General features: G+C 40.4%; 1 protein-coding gene across 1 annotated transcript in view; it reads right to left on the bottom strand.

Moving 5' to 3' along the window:
- The window catches only part of Asxl2 (ASXL transcriptional regulator 2), an 87,652-nt gene that overhangs the window by 50,263 nt on the left and 13,249 nt on the right, over positions 1 to 24,140 (bottom strand). Inside the window, exons 2-3 of the mRNA XM_059248427.1 lie at positions 14,953 to 15,035; positions 181 to 289 (exon numbers count right to left, since the gene is read on the bottom strand). Coding sequence (XP_059104410.1) covers positions 181 to 289; positions 14,953 to 15,035 — 192 coding nt within the window. The remainder of the gene's footprint in view (positions 1 to 180; positions 290 to 14,952; positions 15,036 to 24,140) is intronic.

Genomic DNA, 24,140 nt, shown 5'->3' with positions numbered 1-24,140 from the left:
GAGGCCCTGCATTCAATTCCCAGAACATCTCCTCCCTCTCCCAAATTTATTTACTTACTTATTTTAGGGTTGAAATATTATTTCTTCCTGGAAATAAGTTCTTCAAGAACAGAATTCTGTCTCTGTGACTCGATTATTATACACTGTAACTTACTCTCTCTTGGCTCCCCAGCAACTTACCTTCAAAGTATATACTCCCATTCTACCTGGGACTTTATAGAAGATGCCCTCTTCACCTCGGGAGTTTGTGTGGAGCATTGCATTTAAGCAAGCAAGAGGGGAAGTCCCACTACAAAGCAAAGAAGGTGAAGAGCATGGTGATTAGTTTATCTCTGAGTATTCTTTGTAATTCTCGCTTAATTCTTTAATTGATCAATATTCCTATTTGTAAATAAATTTTTGCTAACTGTAAAAAATACCAATATAGAAAGATATTGCCATGAAAAAAAATGAATGGAAAATTCATCTTTGAGTATCTAAAGGGGAAAACAAATCCGTAATCTAACACTTAAGTAAAAGAAAAACAAAAAATCAACATAGAACAATATCAAATTTATTTTGCAAAACTACTTTATTTACACACAAAACTTTGTAAGTATAATTAAAGTGGAAAGCATGCACACACACACACACACACACACACACACACACACACACACACAGATTCAAATAAATCTCCAACCTCTTATGTGCTGCTGCTGCTGCACTAAACTAAATCTGATTTGCAAACAAAACTGCCATGGTTTCTTGTACTTAAGCTTCGCAGGAGATCACTTTAAAGACATTTTACAGACTTATTTTGCATAGATTAGCTTTCTTTCCCATTTTCTGAAATTTTAAGTGAATAATTTATTATGTAGATGAAAAAAGTTTTTTGAGTGGGGCATGATGGCACACAACTATAACCCCAGAATTTAGGAGACTGAGGCAAAAGAATCCCAAGTTCAATGCCATTCTCTACTATAAAGCAAGCTCCTAAGGGAAAATATTCATTTCCAAGTGTCATCAGACTTTACTGTGCTCTCAAATAAAGGCAATAAAATTCACTAACAGGCATCCTTACCTTGGTCTGTCACTACATTAAGGAAATGGAACTGGGATTGCAGAGATAAGACCACTGGCTGCTCTTCCAGGACCAGGGTTCAATTCCCAACACTCACATGGCCACTAACAACTGTTTGTAATTCCAGTTCCAGGGAAATCCAACATGCTCACACAGACACACATGCATGTAAAACACCAATGCACATAAAATAAAAAGTAAGTAATTTTAAAAAAGGAAAGAAAATGAGTCTAATGTTCTACCATAAGTCTAATGTTAAGCACTTCTACATTAAGAAACAGGAAGGCATAGTAACTGCATGACTTTAATCCCAGAACTAGGGAGACAGAGGCAGAGTTCAAGGCCAGCCTGCTCTACAATCGTACTACACAGAGAAACCCTGTCTCAAGAAACCAAAAACTAAAAAATAAAAAAATAAAGAAACAGGAAAGAGAAGTACAAGCAATGCATTTTTAAGCATAAAACCACATCGTGGTGATATTTTATCTGTGTCCCCCAGTAAAATAAAGCTTGCCTGGAGATCAGAGGAAGGCCAGCCACTATGTAAACACAAAAGTCATGCAATGTTAGCACACATATCTGGATCTCTGTGAGTTCAAGGTCACACTAGAGAACAGAGCCAAGTGTGGTTACACACGTCTTTAATCCCAGCACCAACCATAGAGGTCTGGAGGTCTATACAGACAGACAGGAAGTGACAGAGCTGGGCAGGCTGGGCTGAGAGAGCCAATTAGAGAACAGAACAGAAAAGGCATATAAGTCTGCTTAGACTGGAAGTCGCTCTCTTTGGATGCTGGCAGCTGTTCCTATCCCTCTGATCTCTGTCAGATTTTCGCCCCTATTTCTGGTTCTGTGTTTTTATTTAATAAGAAAGTTTAGAAACTCGTTTATACCACATGCTTTAAAAAGTATACCTGAGCATGGTGATTCACACATGTAATCAAGCCTCTAGAGCAGTGGTTCTCAACCTTCCCAATGCTGCAACCCTTTAATACAGTTCCTCATGTTGTGGTGACCCCCAACCACAAAATTATTTTCACTGCTCCATCCTGTCATTTTACTACTGTTATGAATTGCAGTGTAAACATCTGTGTTTTCCAATGGTCTTAGGTGACTCATAAGAAAGGGTCGTTCAAATCCTCACATTGAGAACTGCTGCTCCCGCAGTGTACCCAAGTTCAATTCCCAGCACCCATATAGAGGCTCACAACGATCTATAACTCACGTTCAAGAAGATCCAATGCCCCCTTCTAAACTCTGCAAACACCAAGCATGCATGTGGTGCAAATACACACACACACAAGCCAAATATTGATACATGCTAGGCATGGCAGCACACACCTTTAATCCCAGCTCGGGAGGCAGAGGTAGGCAGATTGTGATTTCGAGGTCAGTCTGGTCTACAAAGACAGTCCCAAGACAGCCAGGTCTACACAGAGAAACCCTGTCTCAAAAACAAAAACAAACAAACAAACCAAAAAGAGGCAAACCTGCTCTGCATAATGATTATCAGGCCAACCAGAGGTACATTGTGAAATTCTGCCTCAAAAACAAACACATTCATACACATAAAATTTTTTAAGTCTTTTAAAAGTCAAATTATAGACTGACAACCAAAAAGGAATAAAATTGTATGTTCTCAGATGATTAAGCCTTTTTTCAACAGAAAAAAGCTAAGAAATAGCTATTAAAATAAAAGCTTCAAGCTGGATGGTGAACACGCCTTTAACCCTAGCACTCAGGAGGTAGAGGCAGATTCTCTGAGTTCAAGGCCAGCCTGGTCTGCAGGGGGAGTTCCAGGACAGCCAGGGCTACAAAGAAAAAACCCTGTTTTGAAAAAACAAAACAAAACAAACAAACAAAAGCTTCAAATTAAGAACAGTATTAAAATATAGGATATAAAATGATAGAAAATATTACTAAAAATCAAGTGTTAGTCTAAGGTCGAGGGCTACAGTATTAAAAAAGCACACTAATCCTTTTGTGTATGATTGGTAGGGTTTTTGTTTTTGTTTTAGGACAGAATCCTCACAGGTCTGAAGTGGCGTGGAACTCTAGATGTAGCCCATGCTGGCATCAAACTCAACGCAATCTTTCTAGTTCAATCTCTCAAGCATTAGAATTACAGGTATAGGATCTATGCATAACATTGGGCGCTGCAACTCTTAAAGCAACATGTTCCTGTATCTAGAAAAACAGAAGTAACAAGAAAGCATGTTGAAAGTTCATATGGAAAGAAGTCAGGGAATGGTCTGGAGTCTGACTACAGCTCCCTTATGTAGTTTTTGTTTGTTTTTCACAATTATTAAGGGGCAAAACAACTTAACTGGACAATCTCAACTCATCTTCCTCTCAGTTCTCTGCTGGTGATACTCAAAACCCTAAACCAAATCTACTACAGAGACCACAAGCAACATGGACAGAAGTGGAGGACTGACATTAAGAAAGGCAGAGGCAGGTGGACCTCTGTGAGTTCCAGGCCAGCCTGGTCTACAGAGTGAGTTCCAGGACAGCCAGGGCTACACAGAGAAACTGTCTCAAAAAACCAAAATGTAGAAAGAAGAAAAGAAGAAAGGCAGATCTCGGGCTGGAGAGATGGCTCAGCAATTAAGAGCACTGGCTGTTCTTCCAGAGCACTTGGGTTCAATTCCCAGCACCCACATGGCATCTCACAATTGCCTGTAACTCCACCTCCAGTGGATCCAACACTCTCACACAAACATACATACAGGCAATGCACATAAAAATAAAAATAAATAAATCATTAAAATAAAAAAAGGCAGATCACTGGAGATCACTGGCCAGCTAGTCTAGCCAAACAGAAGAGTTAATGACTCTTCTAGGGGAAGGTAGGTGGGGGAAAGGATAGCAAAATATACTTGATGTCCACTTCCGACCACCACAACACACTAATAAATACCAATAAAAATAAATAAATCACAAAGTATCCTGGATGTCTCTAACGGGCCTGTGTTCATTCTTTTTTTGAACTGTGATAATGTGGCATATCAAAATGCAGAGAGAAAGCCGCAACACAAAGGGTGCTACGATTAAAGGCATGTGCCACAAAGCCCAGCTGAAACTGTTACACACACACACACCCCTCCTTGTTCAAAGGTTGGCAGAGTACTTGACTATCATGCCTTGTGAGGCCCCTGGGTTCAATCCCTATTACCAAGGAGGCAAAGTAAGATCCTTGCCCAATCACCTACCTTTCACACAAAAGTGAGGCAAAAATGAATTTACGTTCTATCATAACTAGCTATGCAATTCTTTCCTGTTTCACTGTCTATGAGACAAAGATGTCTAAGAGTTTAGTAAACATAATACATGTGAAATATCTAACTCCCATCTTAGCCAAGGTCATTTCAAATACTAGTTCACTATAACACCTAACTTTTAAATCTTATGATAAACAGGTCGTAAAAATAAAAATTAGCTTTGAGAGAAACAGAATGCTTCTTTGTTTCTGTAATAAAAGTACTAACTACCTATCTATTTACTATCTTATTATAGATGATTAGGACTCCTAAAGTTTTTTTGTTTTTTCCTGGAGACAGGGTTTCTCTGTATAGCCCTGGCTGTCCTGGAACTCACAGATCCGCATGCCTCTACCTTCCAAGTTCTGGGACCAAAAAGGCTTGCTCCACCCCTGCCCAGCTGGGATGCTTAAAGTTCTTAACAGCTGGACCAAATCCCAAACAGTGTTTGTATCCAAACTAAGTACAAAAGGTTACACAAGATCTTATGATTCCAGGTAAAAGGAATGCCAACATGAACACAGAAACTGAAGCCCAGAATCTCTGTGAAGAAAATAAACCATGGGTATACAAGAACTGAACTGGAGACAATAAAAACACAGAAATCAGATAAAATTTTATATCACTGTCCTTATTGGGTAATTATTGCTCATTTAGCAATGCAATTTTGTATCTTATAGCTAGTGCTGTTGTAATTGCTTTAGGCTTTTTTATAAAAACTACTTTATAGAAACTGAACTGGGTCCTCTGAAAGAGTAGCAAGTGCTCTTGGCTGCTGAACTGTTTCCAGACAGGCTTTGCTTCCTGCTTTCGTGAGAGCTAGAATGCCACATGTGGATGTGGATATCGAAATCCTGAGTTTTTAAGTAGTAGTCTGACCTAATTGTTTAACCAATTCATGATATTTTCTATCAGAAATTCTTTCTCAGAGAAGTAACTTAGATATGGTAAACCTTAGATTATATCAAACGGCTTTCACTTCAAGTCTCAAAAACAAATACTAAAACAGGAATGAGTTATTAGGTGGTATCATGCATGTGGGGTAAGACCACAGAAAGTTGGGCATAATGGCACACATCTCTAAGCCCAGCATTTCAGAGACAGATCTTAGTAAGACCCTGCTCAAAACAAAACAATAAAAAAACAGAAGACAAGAAACAGCTCAGTCTGTCCTCGAAGACGAGACCACCACTACTACCTACAAGTGTCCAACAGACCAAAATCAAAGATCTTGCCACAAGAGCGCCACGATACACATGTAACTACATTCACACATCATACACACAAATAACTTAAAAAGTTAAATCTTAATTAAGCTTCATTCATAACCCATTACTTAAAAAATAAATTATAAATGAACTCAACAGAGTATTAACTAAAGTTGAGAGATTAATCTGAAGCTATACACAAACATGGCATTCTATGATATGAAAATACAGATATAGCCGGGCGGTGGTGGCGCACGCCTTTAATCCCAGCACTCGGGAGGCAGAGCCAGGCGGATCTCTGTGAGTTCGAGGCCAGCCTGGGCTACCAAGTGAGTCCCAGGAAAGGCGCAAAGCTACACAGAGAAACCCTGTCTTGAAAAACCAAAAAAAAAAAAAAAAAAAAAAAAGAAAATACAGATATAGTTCCCTGTTCTCAAGCCTCACATGAAAGTCATATAACTGAAATTAAAAAAACAAAAACAAACAAACAAAAACCACTATACTATAAACGGGAATTGCTACAACCAACGGTTATCTAAAGAGACAAGCAAACACCGACAGAAAGCCAATTCAGTAAAGGATTCAGACTATGCATTTTCATCTGTTCTGCCTGGCTTAAAGGAAGTATTATTTGGGTAGACAATTTACTAATTATTTTCTCTGTATCAGTCAAGTAAATAAATATATTTTCAATCTCATAAGCAACAAGCAACACACATAGCTCTATGGTCTAAGCATTTTCATTAATGCCGAGTGGTACTTCAGTGCTATAAAACAAATGACAATTTTGATAGGCCTTAATGTCAACAATTTCTAAAATTATGGCCATGTAATGGTTACAAATTGCAAAAATTAACAAACCAAAACAAAAAAGCTCATTTAGTAACTAACATTTATATAATATCACTATTACTTTATTTCTAGGCCAAATCGTTTTATAAAGTAAAAACCATGCATACAAAGGCACATTCAGTAAAACTTGTAAAAGACTGCATTATAATTGCTTAATACTTCTTTAGAATAAAGTAATGCTTCTTACCTTCTGGAGTTGGAATGCACCCCAAGAAAACAAGAGGAGGGAAAAAAAAAAGTTTTTAATTTTCTTTACAAGTAACAATAAGCTCCCCCAATTAAGTTATACCTTGATCTCCCAGCACTACTAACAACTCTCAAATTAGTAACAATCCCCATTTTGCTACATAAAATATTAATTTTTTAAAATGCAAATTAGTCCAAAACATCACTGTCTAAAATTGCACACTTAAATTCAGCTACATAGTCTAAATAAATTACTTTAGAAAAACAAGTGAAATACTTGAATTCTATGAAAAAGTGTAATTAGAGTTAAGTGTGAATTTTTTTTTGATTTATTTATTTATTTATTATGTATACAGCATGTATGACTGCAGGCCAGAAGAGGGCACCAGATCTCATTACACATGGTTGTGTGCTACCATGTGGTTGCTGGGAATTGAACTCAGGACCTCTAGTAGAGCAGTCAATGCTCTTAACCTCTGAGCCATCTCTCCAGCCCCAAGTGTGAATTTTTTAATAGTGTTCTTTTTCCCTGTGCATTTGATTGCAAGGAGTCATCATAAAGCCATCAACTATGGGCCTTGAGCGTTATTTTCTTCTCTTTGATCTATAATAGAATTTGATACGAATTTAAACAACAGATAAGAATATATTGCTGCTGCTGCTGCTGCTGCTGCTGCTGCTGCTGCTGCTGCTGCTGCTGGGTCTAGAAGCACATGCTTGCACTCTTAGGAGAGCTATGAGTTCTAGGCCAACATAGGCTACTTAGTAAATCCAGCCTCATTAAAAAAACAACACAATAGCAAGCTGGGAAAGGTGGTAGACACCTGTGATCTCACCACTTACAAGGTTCAAGAGTTCCAGGACAGCCTTGGGTATTGTGAGAGCTTACCTTCCTTCCATTAATCCCAGAACTTAGAGGGCAGAGGCAAGTGGATCTTTGAGTTTGAGGCGAGCTTGGACTACAGACTAAGTTTCAGGACAGTCAGGGCTTCACAGTGAAACCCTGTCTCACAAACAAACACAAACTACCAATATTGAATGGTTTTGTTTCTGTTTCTTAGAAAAATATGTTAGTAACTTAGCCGGGCGGTGGTGGCGCACGCCTTTAATCCCAGCACTCGGGAGGCAGAGCCAGGCGGATCTCTGTGAGTTCGAGGCCAGCCTGGGCTACCAAGTGAGTTCCAGGAAAAGGCGCAAAGCTACACAGAGAAACCCTGTCTCGAAAAACCAAAAAAAAAAAAAAAGAAAAAAAAAAAAAGAAAAATATGTTAGTAACTTAATAAAAAATGTGCATATGCACTTTTGGGAGTTGGTTCTCCCCTTCCACTCCTACCATGGGATGGTCCAGAAGTCAAACTGTGTTGTGTACACCAAATGCTTTTACCTCTGAGTCATCTTACAGGCAAAAAAATGTTCTTCATTCTTTTGTTTGTTTGTTTTTATTTTTGTTTTTTTATGTGCGCTGGTATTTTGCCATGGGTGTCTGGTCCCCTGGAACTAGTTACAGATGGTTGTGAGCTACCATGTGGGTGCTGGGAATTGAACCTAGGTCCTATGGAAGAGTAGTCAGTGTTCTTAATCACTGAGCCATCTCTCCAGCCCATGTTCTTCATTAAACTAGGGTCTTTCTAATGAAATCACTTTGGGGCAATTTAGCTTGGTAAGTAGCCAAAAAAAGATCTCCTCGGCTGAGATAATGATTTCTGCCATAAAGTAATAACTATGAACTCTTTATACCTCTGTTATATATATTTTTGCTTATAAGAGGTAGAGGATATGTTTGAGATTTTTATGATATCAACACTAAAAGTGCCTACGACTCTGATATAAAGTAAAAAAATAAACTTTCAGACCACTGTAAAAAAAGAAAGCAAAGGGTCATAATCAACAACCACGAATCTAATGCTATTATATGTAGCATACAGTGTAAGTTTAATATAAATGATAGAATATATTAATCAGAAAGAAAAATAAAGACAGTATGATAGACTAAAAACAACCAGAGCTAGTTGTATGACTCTTGTCAAGTCTCAAAATCTCTATGAGCCTTCATTCATTTGTAAAAAATGAGATATAAAATACATTATCCTTTCCAACTGTCTTTTGTGGCTATAATATTCTGTAACTAAAATAATGTGACAGGGAAAGGTTATAGGAGAGAATGCAACAGATGACCTCTAATTGTACAGTTCATCAGAGACATCACTGTATTATAACTATTAGATAAATTTCTGTGGTAAAGAATACACATCCAAGCCATGTACTTATCCTCACAGCTGCCAATTACTATATATATAATACTGTACCTCTTTCAGGTTACTTTCCATGAAAAACCAATGATTTTTAAATACTCCTAAATTTCTTCCAAAGGTGAAAAAGGAAAAAAAAAAAAATCAAACTAATCTAGAAACTAGGAAGTTGGCCACAACCATTCATTAGCCTCATCATCTATCATATTGACCTATAAATAAAAGATTCAAATTGATGCCACATCAAAATTACCTACTATATGGACTCTTCAGAATCATCAACGAATGGTCTAGGTCAGAAAGGAGCAAATTCATGGGTAAGATAAATTCAGGAAGAATCTGCTCATTTGCAAGTATTTTTCCACTCTAGGAATATGCTAGCATATGAGGGGTGCTGGACTGATTTGCCAGCACCGCTTTAATAAATAAGAAAGACTCTAGAAGCAATGCACACTAATGTATACTCAGAATTTAAATACAACACAATCAACAGTCACAGATTATTACAAGGAAACTAAGGAAGGTTCTTTCTCCCCTGTACTTTAAAAATACTGTGCTTTACAATTCTAAATAGGCATTTAAATTTCTCAAAGTGCTTTAAAAAAATAAAAATAAACGGCTTTTGTTTTTGGTTTTGATTTTGAGACAGGGTTTCTTTGTATAGCCTTGGCTGTCCTGAAACTCGCTTTGTAGACCAGGCTGGCCTCAAACTCACAGAGATCTGCCTGCCTCTGCCTCGAGTGCTGGAATTAAAGGCTTGAGTCACCACTGTCCGGCATAAATGGCCTTTTAGTGTGTTAATTTATAAATGTTTACACACAAATTTTTCAGGAAGATAATATATCAAAATGAGGTATGCTCATTTATAACTTTTTCTTATCAATGAAATAAATTAATTTTCAACCTACTGATATGTGAGCACAATCAAAGCTTCTTTTTCTTCTGCTGTTTGTTTTTCAAGTTTGTGTGGCTGGGTTTACCTGCACATGATAGGCACACACACACACAGAGGCCAGGGTACAATGTGCAGGAGGCTGATTCTCTCCTTCCACCATGTGGGTTCCAAGGCTCAAACTGGGATGTCAGGCTTGGCAGCGGGCACCTTAACTTCTGAACTGTCTCACCGGCCCCATTTTGATTTTTGGTTGTTTCTTTCTGAGACGAGGTCTTACTAGGTTACTCTAACCAGACTGAAACGTGCAATACTCCAGCTCAACCTCCCAAGAAGCTGGGATACAGACATTCACAACAGCACCAGCTCAAAAGGGAAGGGCAGCTGGGTCTCCAACAGTCCACATGTCCAGAAATGAGCTCAAGCTCGACTACAGAAGAGACATTGCTCTCTACTGACAGACATATGCCTGTGGCAGCTATCAACACATGGAAGCCCATGCTGGCCTCCAGGCTTCCTCAGCATCACAAACAGCTGTTACACATTTCAAAGTCCACATTAACCTCCTAGCCCTCCCCCATCCCCGCAGCTTCTTGTCCTCCTTATAACAGGCATGTTTTTCCACCCCATGCTCTCTCACTTCTCCTGAAGATAGCCCTGGCTATGACCAGTCCACTTCTTTCTCTCATTGCTCTGGACTCTTCCAGATGCCTCTGGATAATTTCTCTCCTTATTCACAATAAAAAACCTTCTCCCTAATGAAGAAGCCATTTCAGTGGTCTCTTTACCATGCCCCTCACACACAGAGGGGATATTCTTGCTCTAGAAAAGAACTAATTGAAAATATCTCAAGGGCTGGGTACATGACTCAGAGGCAGATCTCTCACTTACATGGAATCCAATGATGCCTTATATTCAACCCCCAACACCACAAAAATAAGCAAATCTGAAGTAAAGTATCACACTAAAGAAAATTAAAATTGAAATCTAAGGAGCACTAAAGGCCCTAGCTGGTGGGAAGACCTCCACGGCCCCCTTTTGCAGTTCTGCTCAAGTGGGGGCTAGTCAGGTGCCAGGCAGGTGAGTCCCATAATGATGAGCAAATATGTGGTGGAGAAACGGAAGAGAAAGAGAAGCAGAGTGGTCCATGTGCTGTGGAAAGAGGCAGAAAGGAAGAAATGAAGACGGTCAAGGGTAGGCTGATGTTGGAGGCCTGATTGCCACATGGGGCCATGGTACTGTCTGGGCCAACATTTGTGGCTCCTGTTGCAACTGAAGGCTGTGTGTGTGTGTGTGTGTGTGTGTGTGTGTGTGTGTGTGTGTATGGTTGGTTGTCTGAGGTCTGACCAATCACCTGGAACTATGTTGGTACCCAAAGGCCATGCTGCAGTCAAGCCCACACAGACCTGAGTACCACATACTACTACCCAGGCCAGGGCTACAGCTGGGAGCCATGTCTGGGTCCCCAGCCCTACTGCAGCCAAGGTCTACATTGATATCCATACCTCCTATTGCCACTGAGGACCGTACTGATTCCAGCGGTCTGGGCTGCCACCCAAGGCCGTGCCAATTGGGTTGGCCTATGCAGCTACCAGGGTCCTGGTGACAACTAGACCCAGACTGCTACCCAAGGACTATGTCTGGGTCCGTGGTCCTACTGCATCTGAGGTCTGTGTTGAAGTCTGAGGTCCATGTTACCACCAGAGGCCACATGGAGCCTGGGGTCTGGGCCACAACCTGTGGCCTTGTTGGTGTCCAGGGGCCATGATGCTGCCAGAGCCATCCTGATCTGAGTGGCCAGTACGTCCACCTGGAATCACGATGTCGACAGACCGAGCTGCTGCCTGGGACAATGTTTGGGTCCCTAGTCGGGCTGGGGTCTGTGTTGAAGTCTGTGACCAAGATTGCCACTAGGGCCTATACAGTGGCCTGGGATCTCAACCACAGCCTATGGAATTGTTGTAGTCTGGGGGCCATACAGATCTAGGTAGCCTGTGCTGCTACCTAGGGCCATGGTGTCATCCAGACCCAGGCTACTCCCAAGGGCCAAGTCTGAGTCTGTGGCCCTAGAGTGGCCAGGGTCTGGATTGACATATGTGGCCTGTTGTCACTGAGGGCCGTGAGGATGCCCAGGGTCAGATATCCATCTGAGCCCAGGTCGGTGTCCTAGGGCCACGCAGATCTGAGTGGCCTGCACTGCTAACCAATGCCATGGTGATGTCTGGGCCAGAGTTACAGCTGAGGGCCATGTCTGAGTCTGTGTCCCCACTGCAGCCAGGGTCTGTTGATTTCCAAGGTTCCTGTTACCACAGAAGGCCGTGCAGACACTCGAGGTCTAAGGCCATGCTGGTGTCCGAGGGCCACACTAAACCACTGGGGCTCAGGCCAACTTGAATGACCTGCACTGCTACCTGGGAAAATGGTGACATCCAGACCTAGCTGCTGCCAAGGACCATGTCTGGGTCTGTGGTCAAGCTGCAGCTGGGGTCTGTGTTGATGTCTGTGACCCCCATCACCTCAGGAGCCCATAGTAACCATGCATGATGAAATTAGAGGGCCATGCTGAGCCAGCCCCACCCTTTGCTAGCCCAAGGAAAGCTGGCCCCAACCCTCATGGGAGAGCTGGCCCCACCCCTCACCATAAGTGACAGTGAAACAACCCTGAGGGCATGGGTTTAGGGGAGCTGACTCCACCCTCTCACCTGAGGTTGATGGCCCCAGGGGCCTGGACTGACAGCTCAGTTACCATTCGCTCACAGCAGGGCCTTGGGTTGGTCCACCCTAACATCTACCCCATCCAAGACCTGCTGGAGCTTGTGAAGGGACTGGTCCTGTGGAACAATACCCACAGGGGCTCCATGACTCAGGGCAGCCACTGGATATCCCAGAGGCCTTGAACCAGACCCCTGCTGTGGCTATCCTTCTGTATAAATAAAACACTGATTGGCCAGTGGCCAGGCAGGAAGTATAGGTGCCTGCAGGACTGGCGGGTGAGAGAGATTTGTCCTGACCGTGGGCCAGGCAGGACAACTCTAGCTACAGACCCTAGACTCACTGCAATCAACACTGCTAGTAAAGCTGGCAGGACAAAAGGGTGTACTGTGTGACACAGAGGCCCTCGATGCCACCCAGATGAATGAAGAGGTGTTGAAGAGGTGGGAAAGAAAGAGAAGTGAAGAGGTTTTTGTTTGTCTTGTTCTTGTTTGCTTGCTTGCTTTGTTTTGATTTTTTAAATTTTCTTGGTGGGGGTGGGGGGTGGGGGTGGGGGACGACACTGCAGGGCTGAAGGGAGGATTTAGGGGGCTGAGAGGTAAGTAGAATTGGGGTGTATGATGTGAAACTCCCAAAGAATCAAATTTTCAAAAAAAATATAGATCATACAATAGCTACTTATAAAAAGAAACTGCAGTCTATTTTTAAATTTTTTAGTACAATTCAGTGTTTCTCAACATCATTGGCAACTCTTCAATGTGAGGCACTGTCCACGTAAGGTATGTGGTGTTCCTATTACCTGCCTATTAAATGATACAGTGTGTTCCTCTTCTCATCCAGTATTAGCTTCAAAAATAGCTCCTCGCACACCAGAGTGATCCCCTGCCCATAGTTAAGACCACCACTAGCCAGGCCATGGTGGCATAGATCTTTAATCCCAGTACTCAGGAGGCAGAGGCAGATGGATCTCTGCTTTCAAGGCAAGCCTGGTCTACAGAGTGAGTTCTAGGATAGCCAGGACTACACAAAGAAACCCTGCCTCAAAAAAAACCCAAAAACCAAAAACCAAAAAAACATCACAAACTTTGTATCCTTATTTTGGTTTAATGTTGTGAAACAGAGTGTGGTAGTTTAAAGAGAATGGTCCCCATAGATTCATATACTTAAATGCTTGGTCCCCAACTGTTGGAAGTGTTTTAGGAAGGATTAGGAGGTGTGGCCTTCTTGAGGAGTGTCAGTGGGGTGTGCTCTGAGGTCTCAAAAACCCATCTAGTTCCCAGCCTAGCTCACTCTGTCTCATGCTTGTGAATCAAGAGGTAAGTTCTCAGTTACTGTTCTAGCACCCTCTCTGACTGTAAACCCAACTGAAAGCTTTCTTTTGTAAGTTTCCTTGGTCATAATGCTTTATCACAGCAACAAAGTAACTAATACACAGAGTTTGCTGGGTAGTCCTACCATGCTGGTATTCCATAAGTAGCTGAGGCTGGCCTGGCACTTGTCTCCACTTCCTGAAAACAGATTATAAATGCACCCCAGCATACCTAACATTTTTTTACTCAAATTTCTTATCTTAATGAAATATCCCCAATGTAGATGGCCAAATCTGTCTCAATATACACAATGAATTTGGCATAATTTTAACATTTCTTAATGACAGATAGTTTTAATTATGCAATGACTATTATATGCTAACATAACAAGACTCTTAGAAATCGAAGATTATCTTTGACCCTATTAACACATCTACTACATTTGAAGATTGAACATTCATTTTTAAATGTGTGTGTCTGGGTGTGTCTGGGTGTGTCTCTGTGCACGTGTGAAACAGAATGCATGTGGAGACCAAAGGACAACTTCCGGAAGTCATCTCCTTTCTTCCACTGTGAGCTCTGGAGACTGAACTCAGGTCACCGAACTGGCAAGAGCTTTACCTCCTTGAGACACCCTGGCAGCCCTATTTATGTATTTGTTTGTTTATTTATCTATTTATTTTGGGGGAGAGGCTCTTGCTATGCTGTCCAAGCTGGTCTAGAACTCATAGGCTCGAGTGATCTTCCAGACTTAGCTTCTCTCAAGCATCTTGGACTACAGGTATGTGTGATGATGCCCAGCAAAGACTTTCTCTTGACACACAAAGATCTTTTCCATTTCCTTCTTTTTAAGAAATCGTATTTCTTCTTACACTACCTACTTCTGAAGCTGCTGTATAATAATTTTTGTCCAATTACCAAGCACAAAGTGATAGATGACGCCTTAAAGATGACTCCAGGCCTTCCTAAGAATCAAGGTGCATAGGCTTTGAAAAACAGCTACTTACTTTTTCATGAAGAATTTACTTTACTTACTTTTGATTTTATAAATGCTATGACTTAAAAAAAAAAAATCTAAGGACTGAGAGATGAATAAACCAGAACTTCATAAAGTACATTATACTAACCAATGAATGTTTAAGACAAAGAATACCAAAATATACTAAATTTTATTAAATACTCTAAACATAATTATTACTAGTAATACTTTAATAACTCACCTGATTTCCTTTAGTCCTTCTCTCTGGATAACTTGAAGAATTTCTTTATGACTCATAGGTGTATTGGGGTATTTTTCTAAGACCTGAGAAGCAAGGAATAACAATGAATTCTTATTTTAAGTTCTCATTCTTATAATTGTCTATTATTATAACTATGTCAATAATTAGATCTATAACATAGATATCTAGAGACTTCACCCAGATATTTTCTGTTAATCACAAACAGTAAGTCAAATTATGAAGCAGAAATGGATCAAAAAGGTTAAAATTAACACTTTAATTACTCCTATTAATGAATATGAAATTGCTTACTCATAGTCTCCATTCCCATATCACATCCCTACCTGTGGTCTACCACTGTACACATCTTTAGATTATCTACTTTAGCAGGGTGTAGTGGCACAGACCTTTAATCCCAGAACTCAGGAGGCAGAGGCAGGTGGATTTCTGCCTCTGCTTCCCAAGAAAGACATACCCACCATGCCCAGCTAAATCCATGCTTCCTTTAAAAAAAAAAAAAAAAATTAAAATTAAAAAAAAAAAGAACTATGTCATTGTTTTGGATGCAACACAGACAGTAAGCTTAGTTTGTTCTGTCTTTCCCATTAAATTTAACTAAAAATCTGGACAGAATGAATGGAATCGCTATTTGAGGACTCTGAAAATGGGAGCAGATAAAAGGAAACCACAATTAGAAAAAAACACAGTATAGTCAGAAGTGGATTTCCTGGTTTTGTTTTCTCTACAACCTTCTGTCCCGGACTCAACAGCAACCTGAAACCCAAGAGCACACTGACACAGACAGAAAATGTTCCAAGACAATCTGTCATTTTTGATCTGAAGCACAGTAAAGGGAGCCCTTCCTAATGTCACAGAGGTAGAGAATTCTCCTAATTTGTTTTTAGGCTTTGGGTATGTCATGGTCCTTTCCCTCTCTATACCTGCCCAGACAACATGGCAGGAGCTATAAACCAATATCACACTTGGAAACTAGCCACTAGCCAACATAAATACAAAATAGATGTGAATAGCTGCCAAAGTTCTAAAAATTATGATGTTCTGAAATTTAATATACAGGAGATTGGTAGAAACTTGGGAGTTAAAGCTAATGCCAGGCATGGTAGCACATTCCTTTAATCCCAGAACTGGAGGTAGTGGTAGGCAGTTCTGTGAGTTCAAGGCCAGCCAGGATACAACTCTTGTCTGAAAAACAAATAAACAAAAAAATTTCCGGCCAGGCTGTAGTGGTACACATCTTTAATCCCAGCACTTGGGAGGCAGAGGCAGGCGGATCTCTGTGAGTTCGAGGCCAGCCTGGTCTACAAAGTGAGTTCTAGGTTAGCCACGACTGTTTCACAGAGAAACCCTGTCTCGAGAAAACACACACACACAAACACACACACACACACACACACACACACACACAAATCCTCATAGGATTTAAACAAGCATTTGATGCTGTTTTAGTTTGATCTGAGGACAGATTCTCCAGCCCAGGCTGCCTATAACTCCCTACATAGCCAAGAATGCTCTTGAACTTCTTTCTGATCCTCCCGTCTGCACTTCCCCGTGCTCAGACACTCCACATCCATCTGGTTTTTGCTAGAGAAGGACTCCAGGGCCTTTTATACGCTATGCAGCACTCTACCCAATGAGACACATGTCCAGCTGCTCATGGCTGTGGGATCCTAACAGCATCAGAATGTCAGATACATAATCTCCAATCACTCAGCAGAACTCACCAAAGACAAACTACACACACCAGACTCCAAACGGCAACTGTGAAGATCAGACACGCGCAACTATGCTTCAAGAGATGGTGGTGCAGGTCTTTAGCCCCAGCACTCAGCACTCTGAAGCAGGAGTCATTGCCCTGCTCGCCAATAATCTTTGCCACATCCTATTTCTGATGTTAGCTTTATCAAAAATTTCACCATCATTACTCAGATGAAGTAAACAAAAGAGCATGCTTTCCTTGGGCTATTAGCCTGTTTTTTTCTTCAGTTTTCACTATAAATAACTAATGGTATATTAATTTCTACTAATTAAACAAAAACACAGAAATAGAAAATAATCATAAATTCCAAAACTCATTATAAAAATCACTCCTCTGTTCAGAAACTACACTATACTGCAAGAAAAACCAAGAGTAAACTATCATGAGTAAAACACTTGTGTTTACATGCCACAGTCCTTTGGTTAAGCTGGACAGAATGGTATGTGACTGTAATTCCAGTGCTGTCCAGGGAGAGACAGCAGTACCAGTTAGAAGCCAGCCTAGACTACATATGCAGAGGGTGTCTCCCCCTCAGAATGGATCGTGCCTGTAATTACAGCACTTAGGAGAGACAGGAATACTGAACAAAATGACTGTCAGTCTAGGCTACATGATGAGTTCCATGACAGCTGGGCAACAAAACAAAACAGAAACAGGACCTGGGACGGTGAGATGGATCAGCAAGTGAGAGCATTTAACTTGAGTTTAATCCCCAAGACCCACATGAAAGAGGAAGAGAAAAGAGTGCCTCTTGCATTTCAAGTTGTTTTCTGAGCTGTGTGCACATGACCTCACACATAAATACTAATAACAAAAAAGGACAGTTTCTCCTTTCGATAACCATTTTTGTTTATATTTAATTATCTTTTTTGAAAAGGAAGTTCAAGACAGGGTTTCTACATGTAATAGTCCTGGAACTCGTTTTGTAGACCAGGCTCGCCTCAAATTCAGCCTTCTGATGTCGGGATTAAAGAAGTGCACCACAGCCCAGCTTATATTTAATTATCTGAATCTCCCTAAGAAAATATAAAGAATGAGAAAAAATATACATACACTAGAAAAACCTGAGAAGAATCCAAACATTTCTGAGCAAAAATACTAAACTATTACAATTCTTTATTTTTTTAAAAGTACAGCAAGTGTAGATTTACTAAGGAAAAGTGAGGAAAACTCTTTAAGGTGGGAAGGATCCAAGGAAGGCATACCATATTATAATCTTTTACCACAAGCTCAATGTAGGCTAGCTGTTTTCCAAAACAGCTACCTTATTCTGACCACAGGACGGCAGTGTCCGTCTCACAAAACAAAAAACAAAAAAAATTCTACTCGAACTGTTCAAACCACAAAACACAATTTAAACAAACTACTCTTATGACAATATGATCAAACATGAAAAAAAATTAGAAATCAACAGTATAGGGCTGGAGAGATGGCTCGGTGGTTAAGGGCACTGTCTGCTCTTCCAGAGGTCCTGAGTTCAACTCCCAGCAACCACATGGTGGCTCCCAACCATCTGTAATGAGGTCTGGTGCCCTCTTCTGTCTGATGCCCTCTTCCATCATGCAAATGGAGCACTTATATACATAAAATACATAAATAAATAAATCTTTAAAAAATTAACAGTATAAAGAACTCAAGGGCAGGGCTGGTGGAGAGATGGCTAAGCTGTTAAGAGCACCTACTTACTGCTCTTCCAGAGGACTCGGGTTCAATTCCCAGACGCCACATGGCCACTAACAATTGTTTGTATTCTAGTTCCAGAGGACCCAATACCCTCACATAGACATACAAGCAGGCAAAACAACAATGCACATAAAATATAAATAAATAATTTTTTTAAAAAAAGACAAAGAACTCAAGGGCAATGGACAAGGTTCCTAAAGTACTTACTAATACTACTCCTCAGCCAGAAATAGTGGTGCAGGACTTTATTTTTTTAGCACCCATGAGCCAGAGAGGCAGAGGCAGGCACTGGATCCCTGTGGGTTCCAGGCCAGCCTAGTCTACATAGCAAATTCCAAGTGGGCCAGGGCTATATAGTAAGACCCTGTCTCAAACAAAACAAAACAAAGCAAAACAAAACAAAAAGCAGGATTTAAATGATCAGTCTCTAGTAAGTTCATTCAAGAAGTGAAAAGATGATTGAAGAGTCTGAATTTTGTGTAACCTGGATCATTTAATTTTACATTTAAAATGTTAATAATATAATAATCTCTTACTGTCTGGCATAAGAATTATTTACTGACCAAAAAGCCTTAAACAGGATAACTAATACTTTTGTAGTCACAGAGATCAACCAGAACACAAGCAGAGTAAGAAGGTTTCGGAAGTCTGTGCTACACAAGATACACAAGATGCCTAAAAGCCAGGGAAGAAAAACTATCAAATAAACTAGGTGGCTAATGGGACAGGAGGGAAAAAAAAAAAAGTCAAATTTGAAATAAATTAAAAAAAAAAAAAGAAAAGTCAAATCTGAGTCAGGCGTGGTGGCACAGGATTTTAATTCCAGCACTTGGAGGTAGTGTCATGTGGATCTCTGTGCTCGAGGATAACCTGGTCTACAGAGTTTGCTCCAGGATAGCCAGGGCTACACAGAGAAATCCTTATCTTGACCGAAAAATTTAAAAATTAAAAGGGGGGGGGGCACCAGGCTGGAGAGAAAATTCAGCAGTAAAGAACAATGGATTATCTTCCAGATGATCCAGGTTCAATTCCTAGAACCAATGTGAAGGTTCACAACCTTATAACTTCAGTTTCAAAGAATCCCACACCCTCTTCCGGCCTCAACAGCACCAACTGTGCAGGGAGAACACTCAGACACATAAAAATAACATTTTTAAAAAAGGGCCAAAATTCTTCTGAAGTTACAGTGGTCAACAAAGTCTAAACTGCAAGGTTAATAGAAACATTCTGTTTTTCAACAACAAAATTGCTTTAACTAGCTGTGAGAACTCAGACTCCATTTAATCAGGAAAAGGCATCAGATTCAGCAGGCTTAGCAGTGAACCGGCATCCAGGTCAACAACTAACATTGAATTCTTCCTAGAACATCAAAACCAACAGGGAATGGGAGTCAACCAACTACTTTTGCCAATGACAGAAATGAATTCCAAACAAAGACAAAAGGAGAGCCTAGCCATTCCAAATTTTGATCCCCACATGAGAAGCAGGTACAGTTTTGACATTTGCTTCATCCTCCAAACTTCTACTATCTGATATTTGAAACCAAGGAACCAAATGAAGCCAAGATGCTACTTTCCCACCTACCAAATTCACTATATACGAACACTGTGACAGCTTAGAAACTGAACTTTACACAGGAAAGCCATCCTGCTGAAAGGAGGGAGAAACAGCAGAAGGAGAGAGAGAAAGGAACACAGGCACTTCAAACTGAAAACACAACTAGCTAGGAGGAGGTGGTGCACACCTTTCATCCCAGCACTCAGGAGTCAAAGGCAGGGGGATCTCTGTGAGTTCTAGACCAACCTGCTCTACAGAGTGAGCTCCAGGACAGAATTAATTACACTGAGAAACCCTGTCTCAAAAAAAAAGAAAGAAAGAAAGAAAGAAAGAAAGAAAGAAAGAAAGAAAGAAAGAAAGAAAGAAAAAGGAAGGAAGGAAGAAAACAGAACTAAATAGTGAGGGGACTCTTGCACAAAGAACCAAGGGGAAGGAAATCTAACAAGTTTCTAAATTCCATTATGATGACATTCTAATATCAGTACTCCCTACTCAAGCCATACTCTTCCTATGTCTAGTGAATTGTGCTAGATTTCACCCAAAGTTAAGAAGCACTTATTTCTTCCAAATAGCCAGTATTATTTCTTCAAGGTCAGTGACTGTTACATAGTAATGACACCACAAACAAGACAAGGTTACTCAAGGAAGAGGAGGGTACAATTAAATTCAAGAAGGTAAGTTATACTATCAACAACACTGCCACTGAGCGGGATGATTAAAAGGTTTTCTCCTTGTTTTTCCCCTCTGTAGTTCCTATTCTGTACAAGTTTTTATTTTAACCTAGAGCTGTCTGCTTTATGTAATATTCCCTTTCATGGATTCTACCTTTATTGAGTCAAATATGACATAAAAGTGATAAGGCTGGTACTATGTGAAGTAACATGCATGCATTCATTAACATAATCTAAAGAAAAGCCAGGAATAAACAGGAAAACATTACCACACACAAAGTTGTCTGAGAAAAATTAATGAGAAAATACTTATTCAAAGAGAGCAATAGAAGAAAGAACTCAGAATTGCATGCTGAAGCAGAATTCCAGGACAACCTATGCTATATGGCAAGACTGTGTCAAAAACAAGCAAAACACACCCCTTAATATTTAGAGGGAAACTAATAAAAGGAAGAAATGTTAATAAATCAAACACAATTAGAAACACAAAAACAATTAGAATTTTATAAGAAAAATTCAGATGGAAATACATTTGCTTACAGTGTAAAGTTCTCTCATTATGCATGGTAATATTTAACCATAATTGAACATCAAAGCTCTCATATCTTTTAAGCAAAAAAAAAAAAAAAAAAAAAGGTAATATTAGCCTGAGAAAGTATCTATTACATGGCAAAAGCAGTGATTTCATGTACTGAAAGTAGAGTTATAAACTGATGAAACCAGCTGGGCGGTGGTAGTGCACACCTTTAATCCCAGCATTTGGGAGGCTGGCAGATCTCTGAGTTTGAGGCCAGCCTAATCTACAGAGCAAGTTCTAGAACAGCCAGGAAGGACTACACAGAGAAGCCCTGTTGCACATGTGGGGGGGGGGCCCCGCGGGGGGGGGGGGTGATACAAAACCAAAAGATCCTATATAAAAATTATCTGTAGATATTGTTTACCTATGGATCTACACAGTAAGAAACATGCATGTAGACTCTAGAATATATAAAGAACTCTTACAGGGCTGAAGATACAGCTCAGTTAACAGAATGCTTGCCAAGCATGCAGAAAGCCTTGGAACAGAGCTCAAAAATTCAAAAACCTGGGTGTGGTAATGTACATATACGATCTCAGCACAAGAGGGTAGAGAAGATCCAGAGTCCAAATGTTATGTGTATTGATTGATGTTTTGCCTGTGTGTATGTCTGTGTGAGGGTGTTGGATCCCCTGGAACTAGAGTTTCATACGGTTGTGAGCTGCCACGTAGGTACTGGGATTGAACCCAGGTCACCCTAGATTATATAGTAAATTTAAAGACAGCCTGTTCTAATTTCAAAAAAAAAAAAAAAAATAGCAACAATAAAAAGCTAAAACTATGGCCTAGCAATTTACTCCTAATAAAAAATAACTAAAAGCATATATTGAGACAAAGAACTGTGCAAACATGTTCATAAAAAACCTTTTCCAGGGGCTGGAGAGATGGCTCAGTAGTTAAGAGCACTGGCTGCTCTTCCAGAGGACCTGGGTTCAATTCCCAGCAACCACATGGCAGCTCACCACTGTCTGTAACTCCAGTTCTAACACCCTTACACAAACATATATGCAGCCAAAACACCAATGCACATAAAATTAAAAATACTAAATTAAGTAAAAAAAAAAAAACCTTATTAACCATTAAAAACTATGTAACATATTTAGAAAAAATGATTTGAAAACTACACAGTCCTATGTGTCTCACTGGAAACAAAGGTCAGAACGTCGACTTTCAGTACTGATAGAAATGGACTACCAACCTTAAAATCTATACCCAGCAAAAACACTCAACTAGGAACGGTGGCCCCTGTCTGGAATACCAGCACTCCAGAGGCTAAGGCAAGAAGAACCAGTCTGGGTTAGACCCTATCCAAAACAAAACACCCTTCTGCAATGAAAGTAAAATAAAGTTATTCTCTGGAACTGGATAAATGCCTCGGTGGTTAGAAGTACAAACTGTTCTTCTGGAGTTCATTTTCCAGCACCCACGTCAGGCAGCTCACAAATACCTGTCTATAACTCTAGCTCCAGGGGAATACAGTTTAATTCTGTCCTCTGCAAGCACAGGCACACACACACTTAAAAATTTTACAAGACAAAGCTGTTCTTTGCCGGGCAGTGGTGGTATACACCATTAATCCCAGCACTCAAGAGGCAGAGGCAGGTGGATCTCTGGAGTTCAAAGCCAGCCTGGTCTACAGAGAGAGTTCCAGGACAGCCAGAACTACACAGCGAAACAATCTTAAAAGGCCAAAAAAATTTAAAAACAAAGTTTTTTGTTGTTTGTTTTTTTCAAGACAGAGTTTCTCTGTGTAGCTTTTGGAGCCTGTCCTGGCACTCTGTAGACCAGGCTGGCCTTGAAATCAGAGATTCTCCTGCCTCTGCCTCCCAGGTGCTGGGATTAAAGGTATGAGTTACCACCACCCAGCTAAAGTTACTCTTACAGAGAATATGTGCAGAGAAGGAAAAGAACGGAGCAAGCCTGTAACTACTGTCCTTATTTTGTCCTGCCTCCAACAACTGGCCACTGACTGGTATATGAGAACTTGGATTTGGAGAGAAATGTTCCTGTACAAACCATGTGATTTATGTGAACATCTGCTTTCCTTCTAGAAATTCAGAATTGTGATATATGCTGACCTGTTCTCAATAAAAAACTCCTTGGCACTGTTTCGTGACAGACATTTTACTCCTTGTCATAATTCACTCCTGGAGGCACTAACTACAGTGTGATCCTACTCAGAAACCACTTGAAACCTTCCTCCAAATTTCACCTCAAGCATATTTGCCATCTACTCACTTCAATTTGAATTTTTTGTATGTAAATACACATTCCTACATGTGTACCCGTGGGTGGATACCAAAGGTCAACCTCAAGTATATTAATTACCCTTAGCAGCCCTCCACCTTCCTTTTTGAGACATTCTCTCACTTAGGCCTGGGGCTCAATGTTGGCCAGTGAATTCCAGGGGTCTGCCTGTCTTCCTTCCCCAATCCTAGGATTACAAGCATACATACCATACCTGGCTTTTATGTAGGTGCTGAGGATCCAAACTCAGGTCCTCATGCTTGTACACACTTGACCAAGTGAATCATCTTCCCAGCCTTGTTGTTGTTTTCTCCTTCAAACAAAGTCTCAATCCAAATCCTGCCTCCATATCCCCCAAGTTTTGAGGTCACAGGCCCATGTACCATGTCCTGCTTCTACCATACCCAGTTTTGAACTGAATTCCATGCCATAATAAATGACAATGATAGTCTGACTAAAAGCCGAGCCCCATGTGTTGTCTTACAGAATTACCAAACCTGGAGGTGGTATCAGGGATCTCTCCCACAAAAAAGAAACTAGGAGTCTGTTGCTAGGAGACTATGCTCTAAAAGACAGCTAAAAGTTTTCAAGGCAGAAAAGAAATACTATCAGAATCTGAAAAATAAATAATGAAAGAACAAGTTGGACTCAGTGACGTACTCCAGCAGAGGTAGAA

The sequence above is a fragment of the Peromyscus eremicus genome, chromosome 22 (assembly GCF_949786415.1).
Source record: "Peromyscus eremicus chromosome 22, PerEre_H2_v1, whole genome shotgun sequence".
Taxonomy (NCBI): Eukaryota; Metazoa; Chordata; class Mammalia; order Rodentia; family Cricetidae; genus Peromyscus; species Peromyscus eremicus.
The sequence above is the reverse complement of the archived record's forward strand: the minus strand, read 5'-3'. Positions and strand labels throughout refer to the sequence as shown.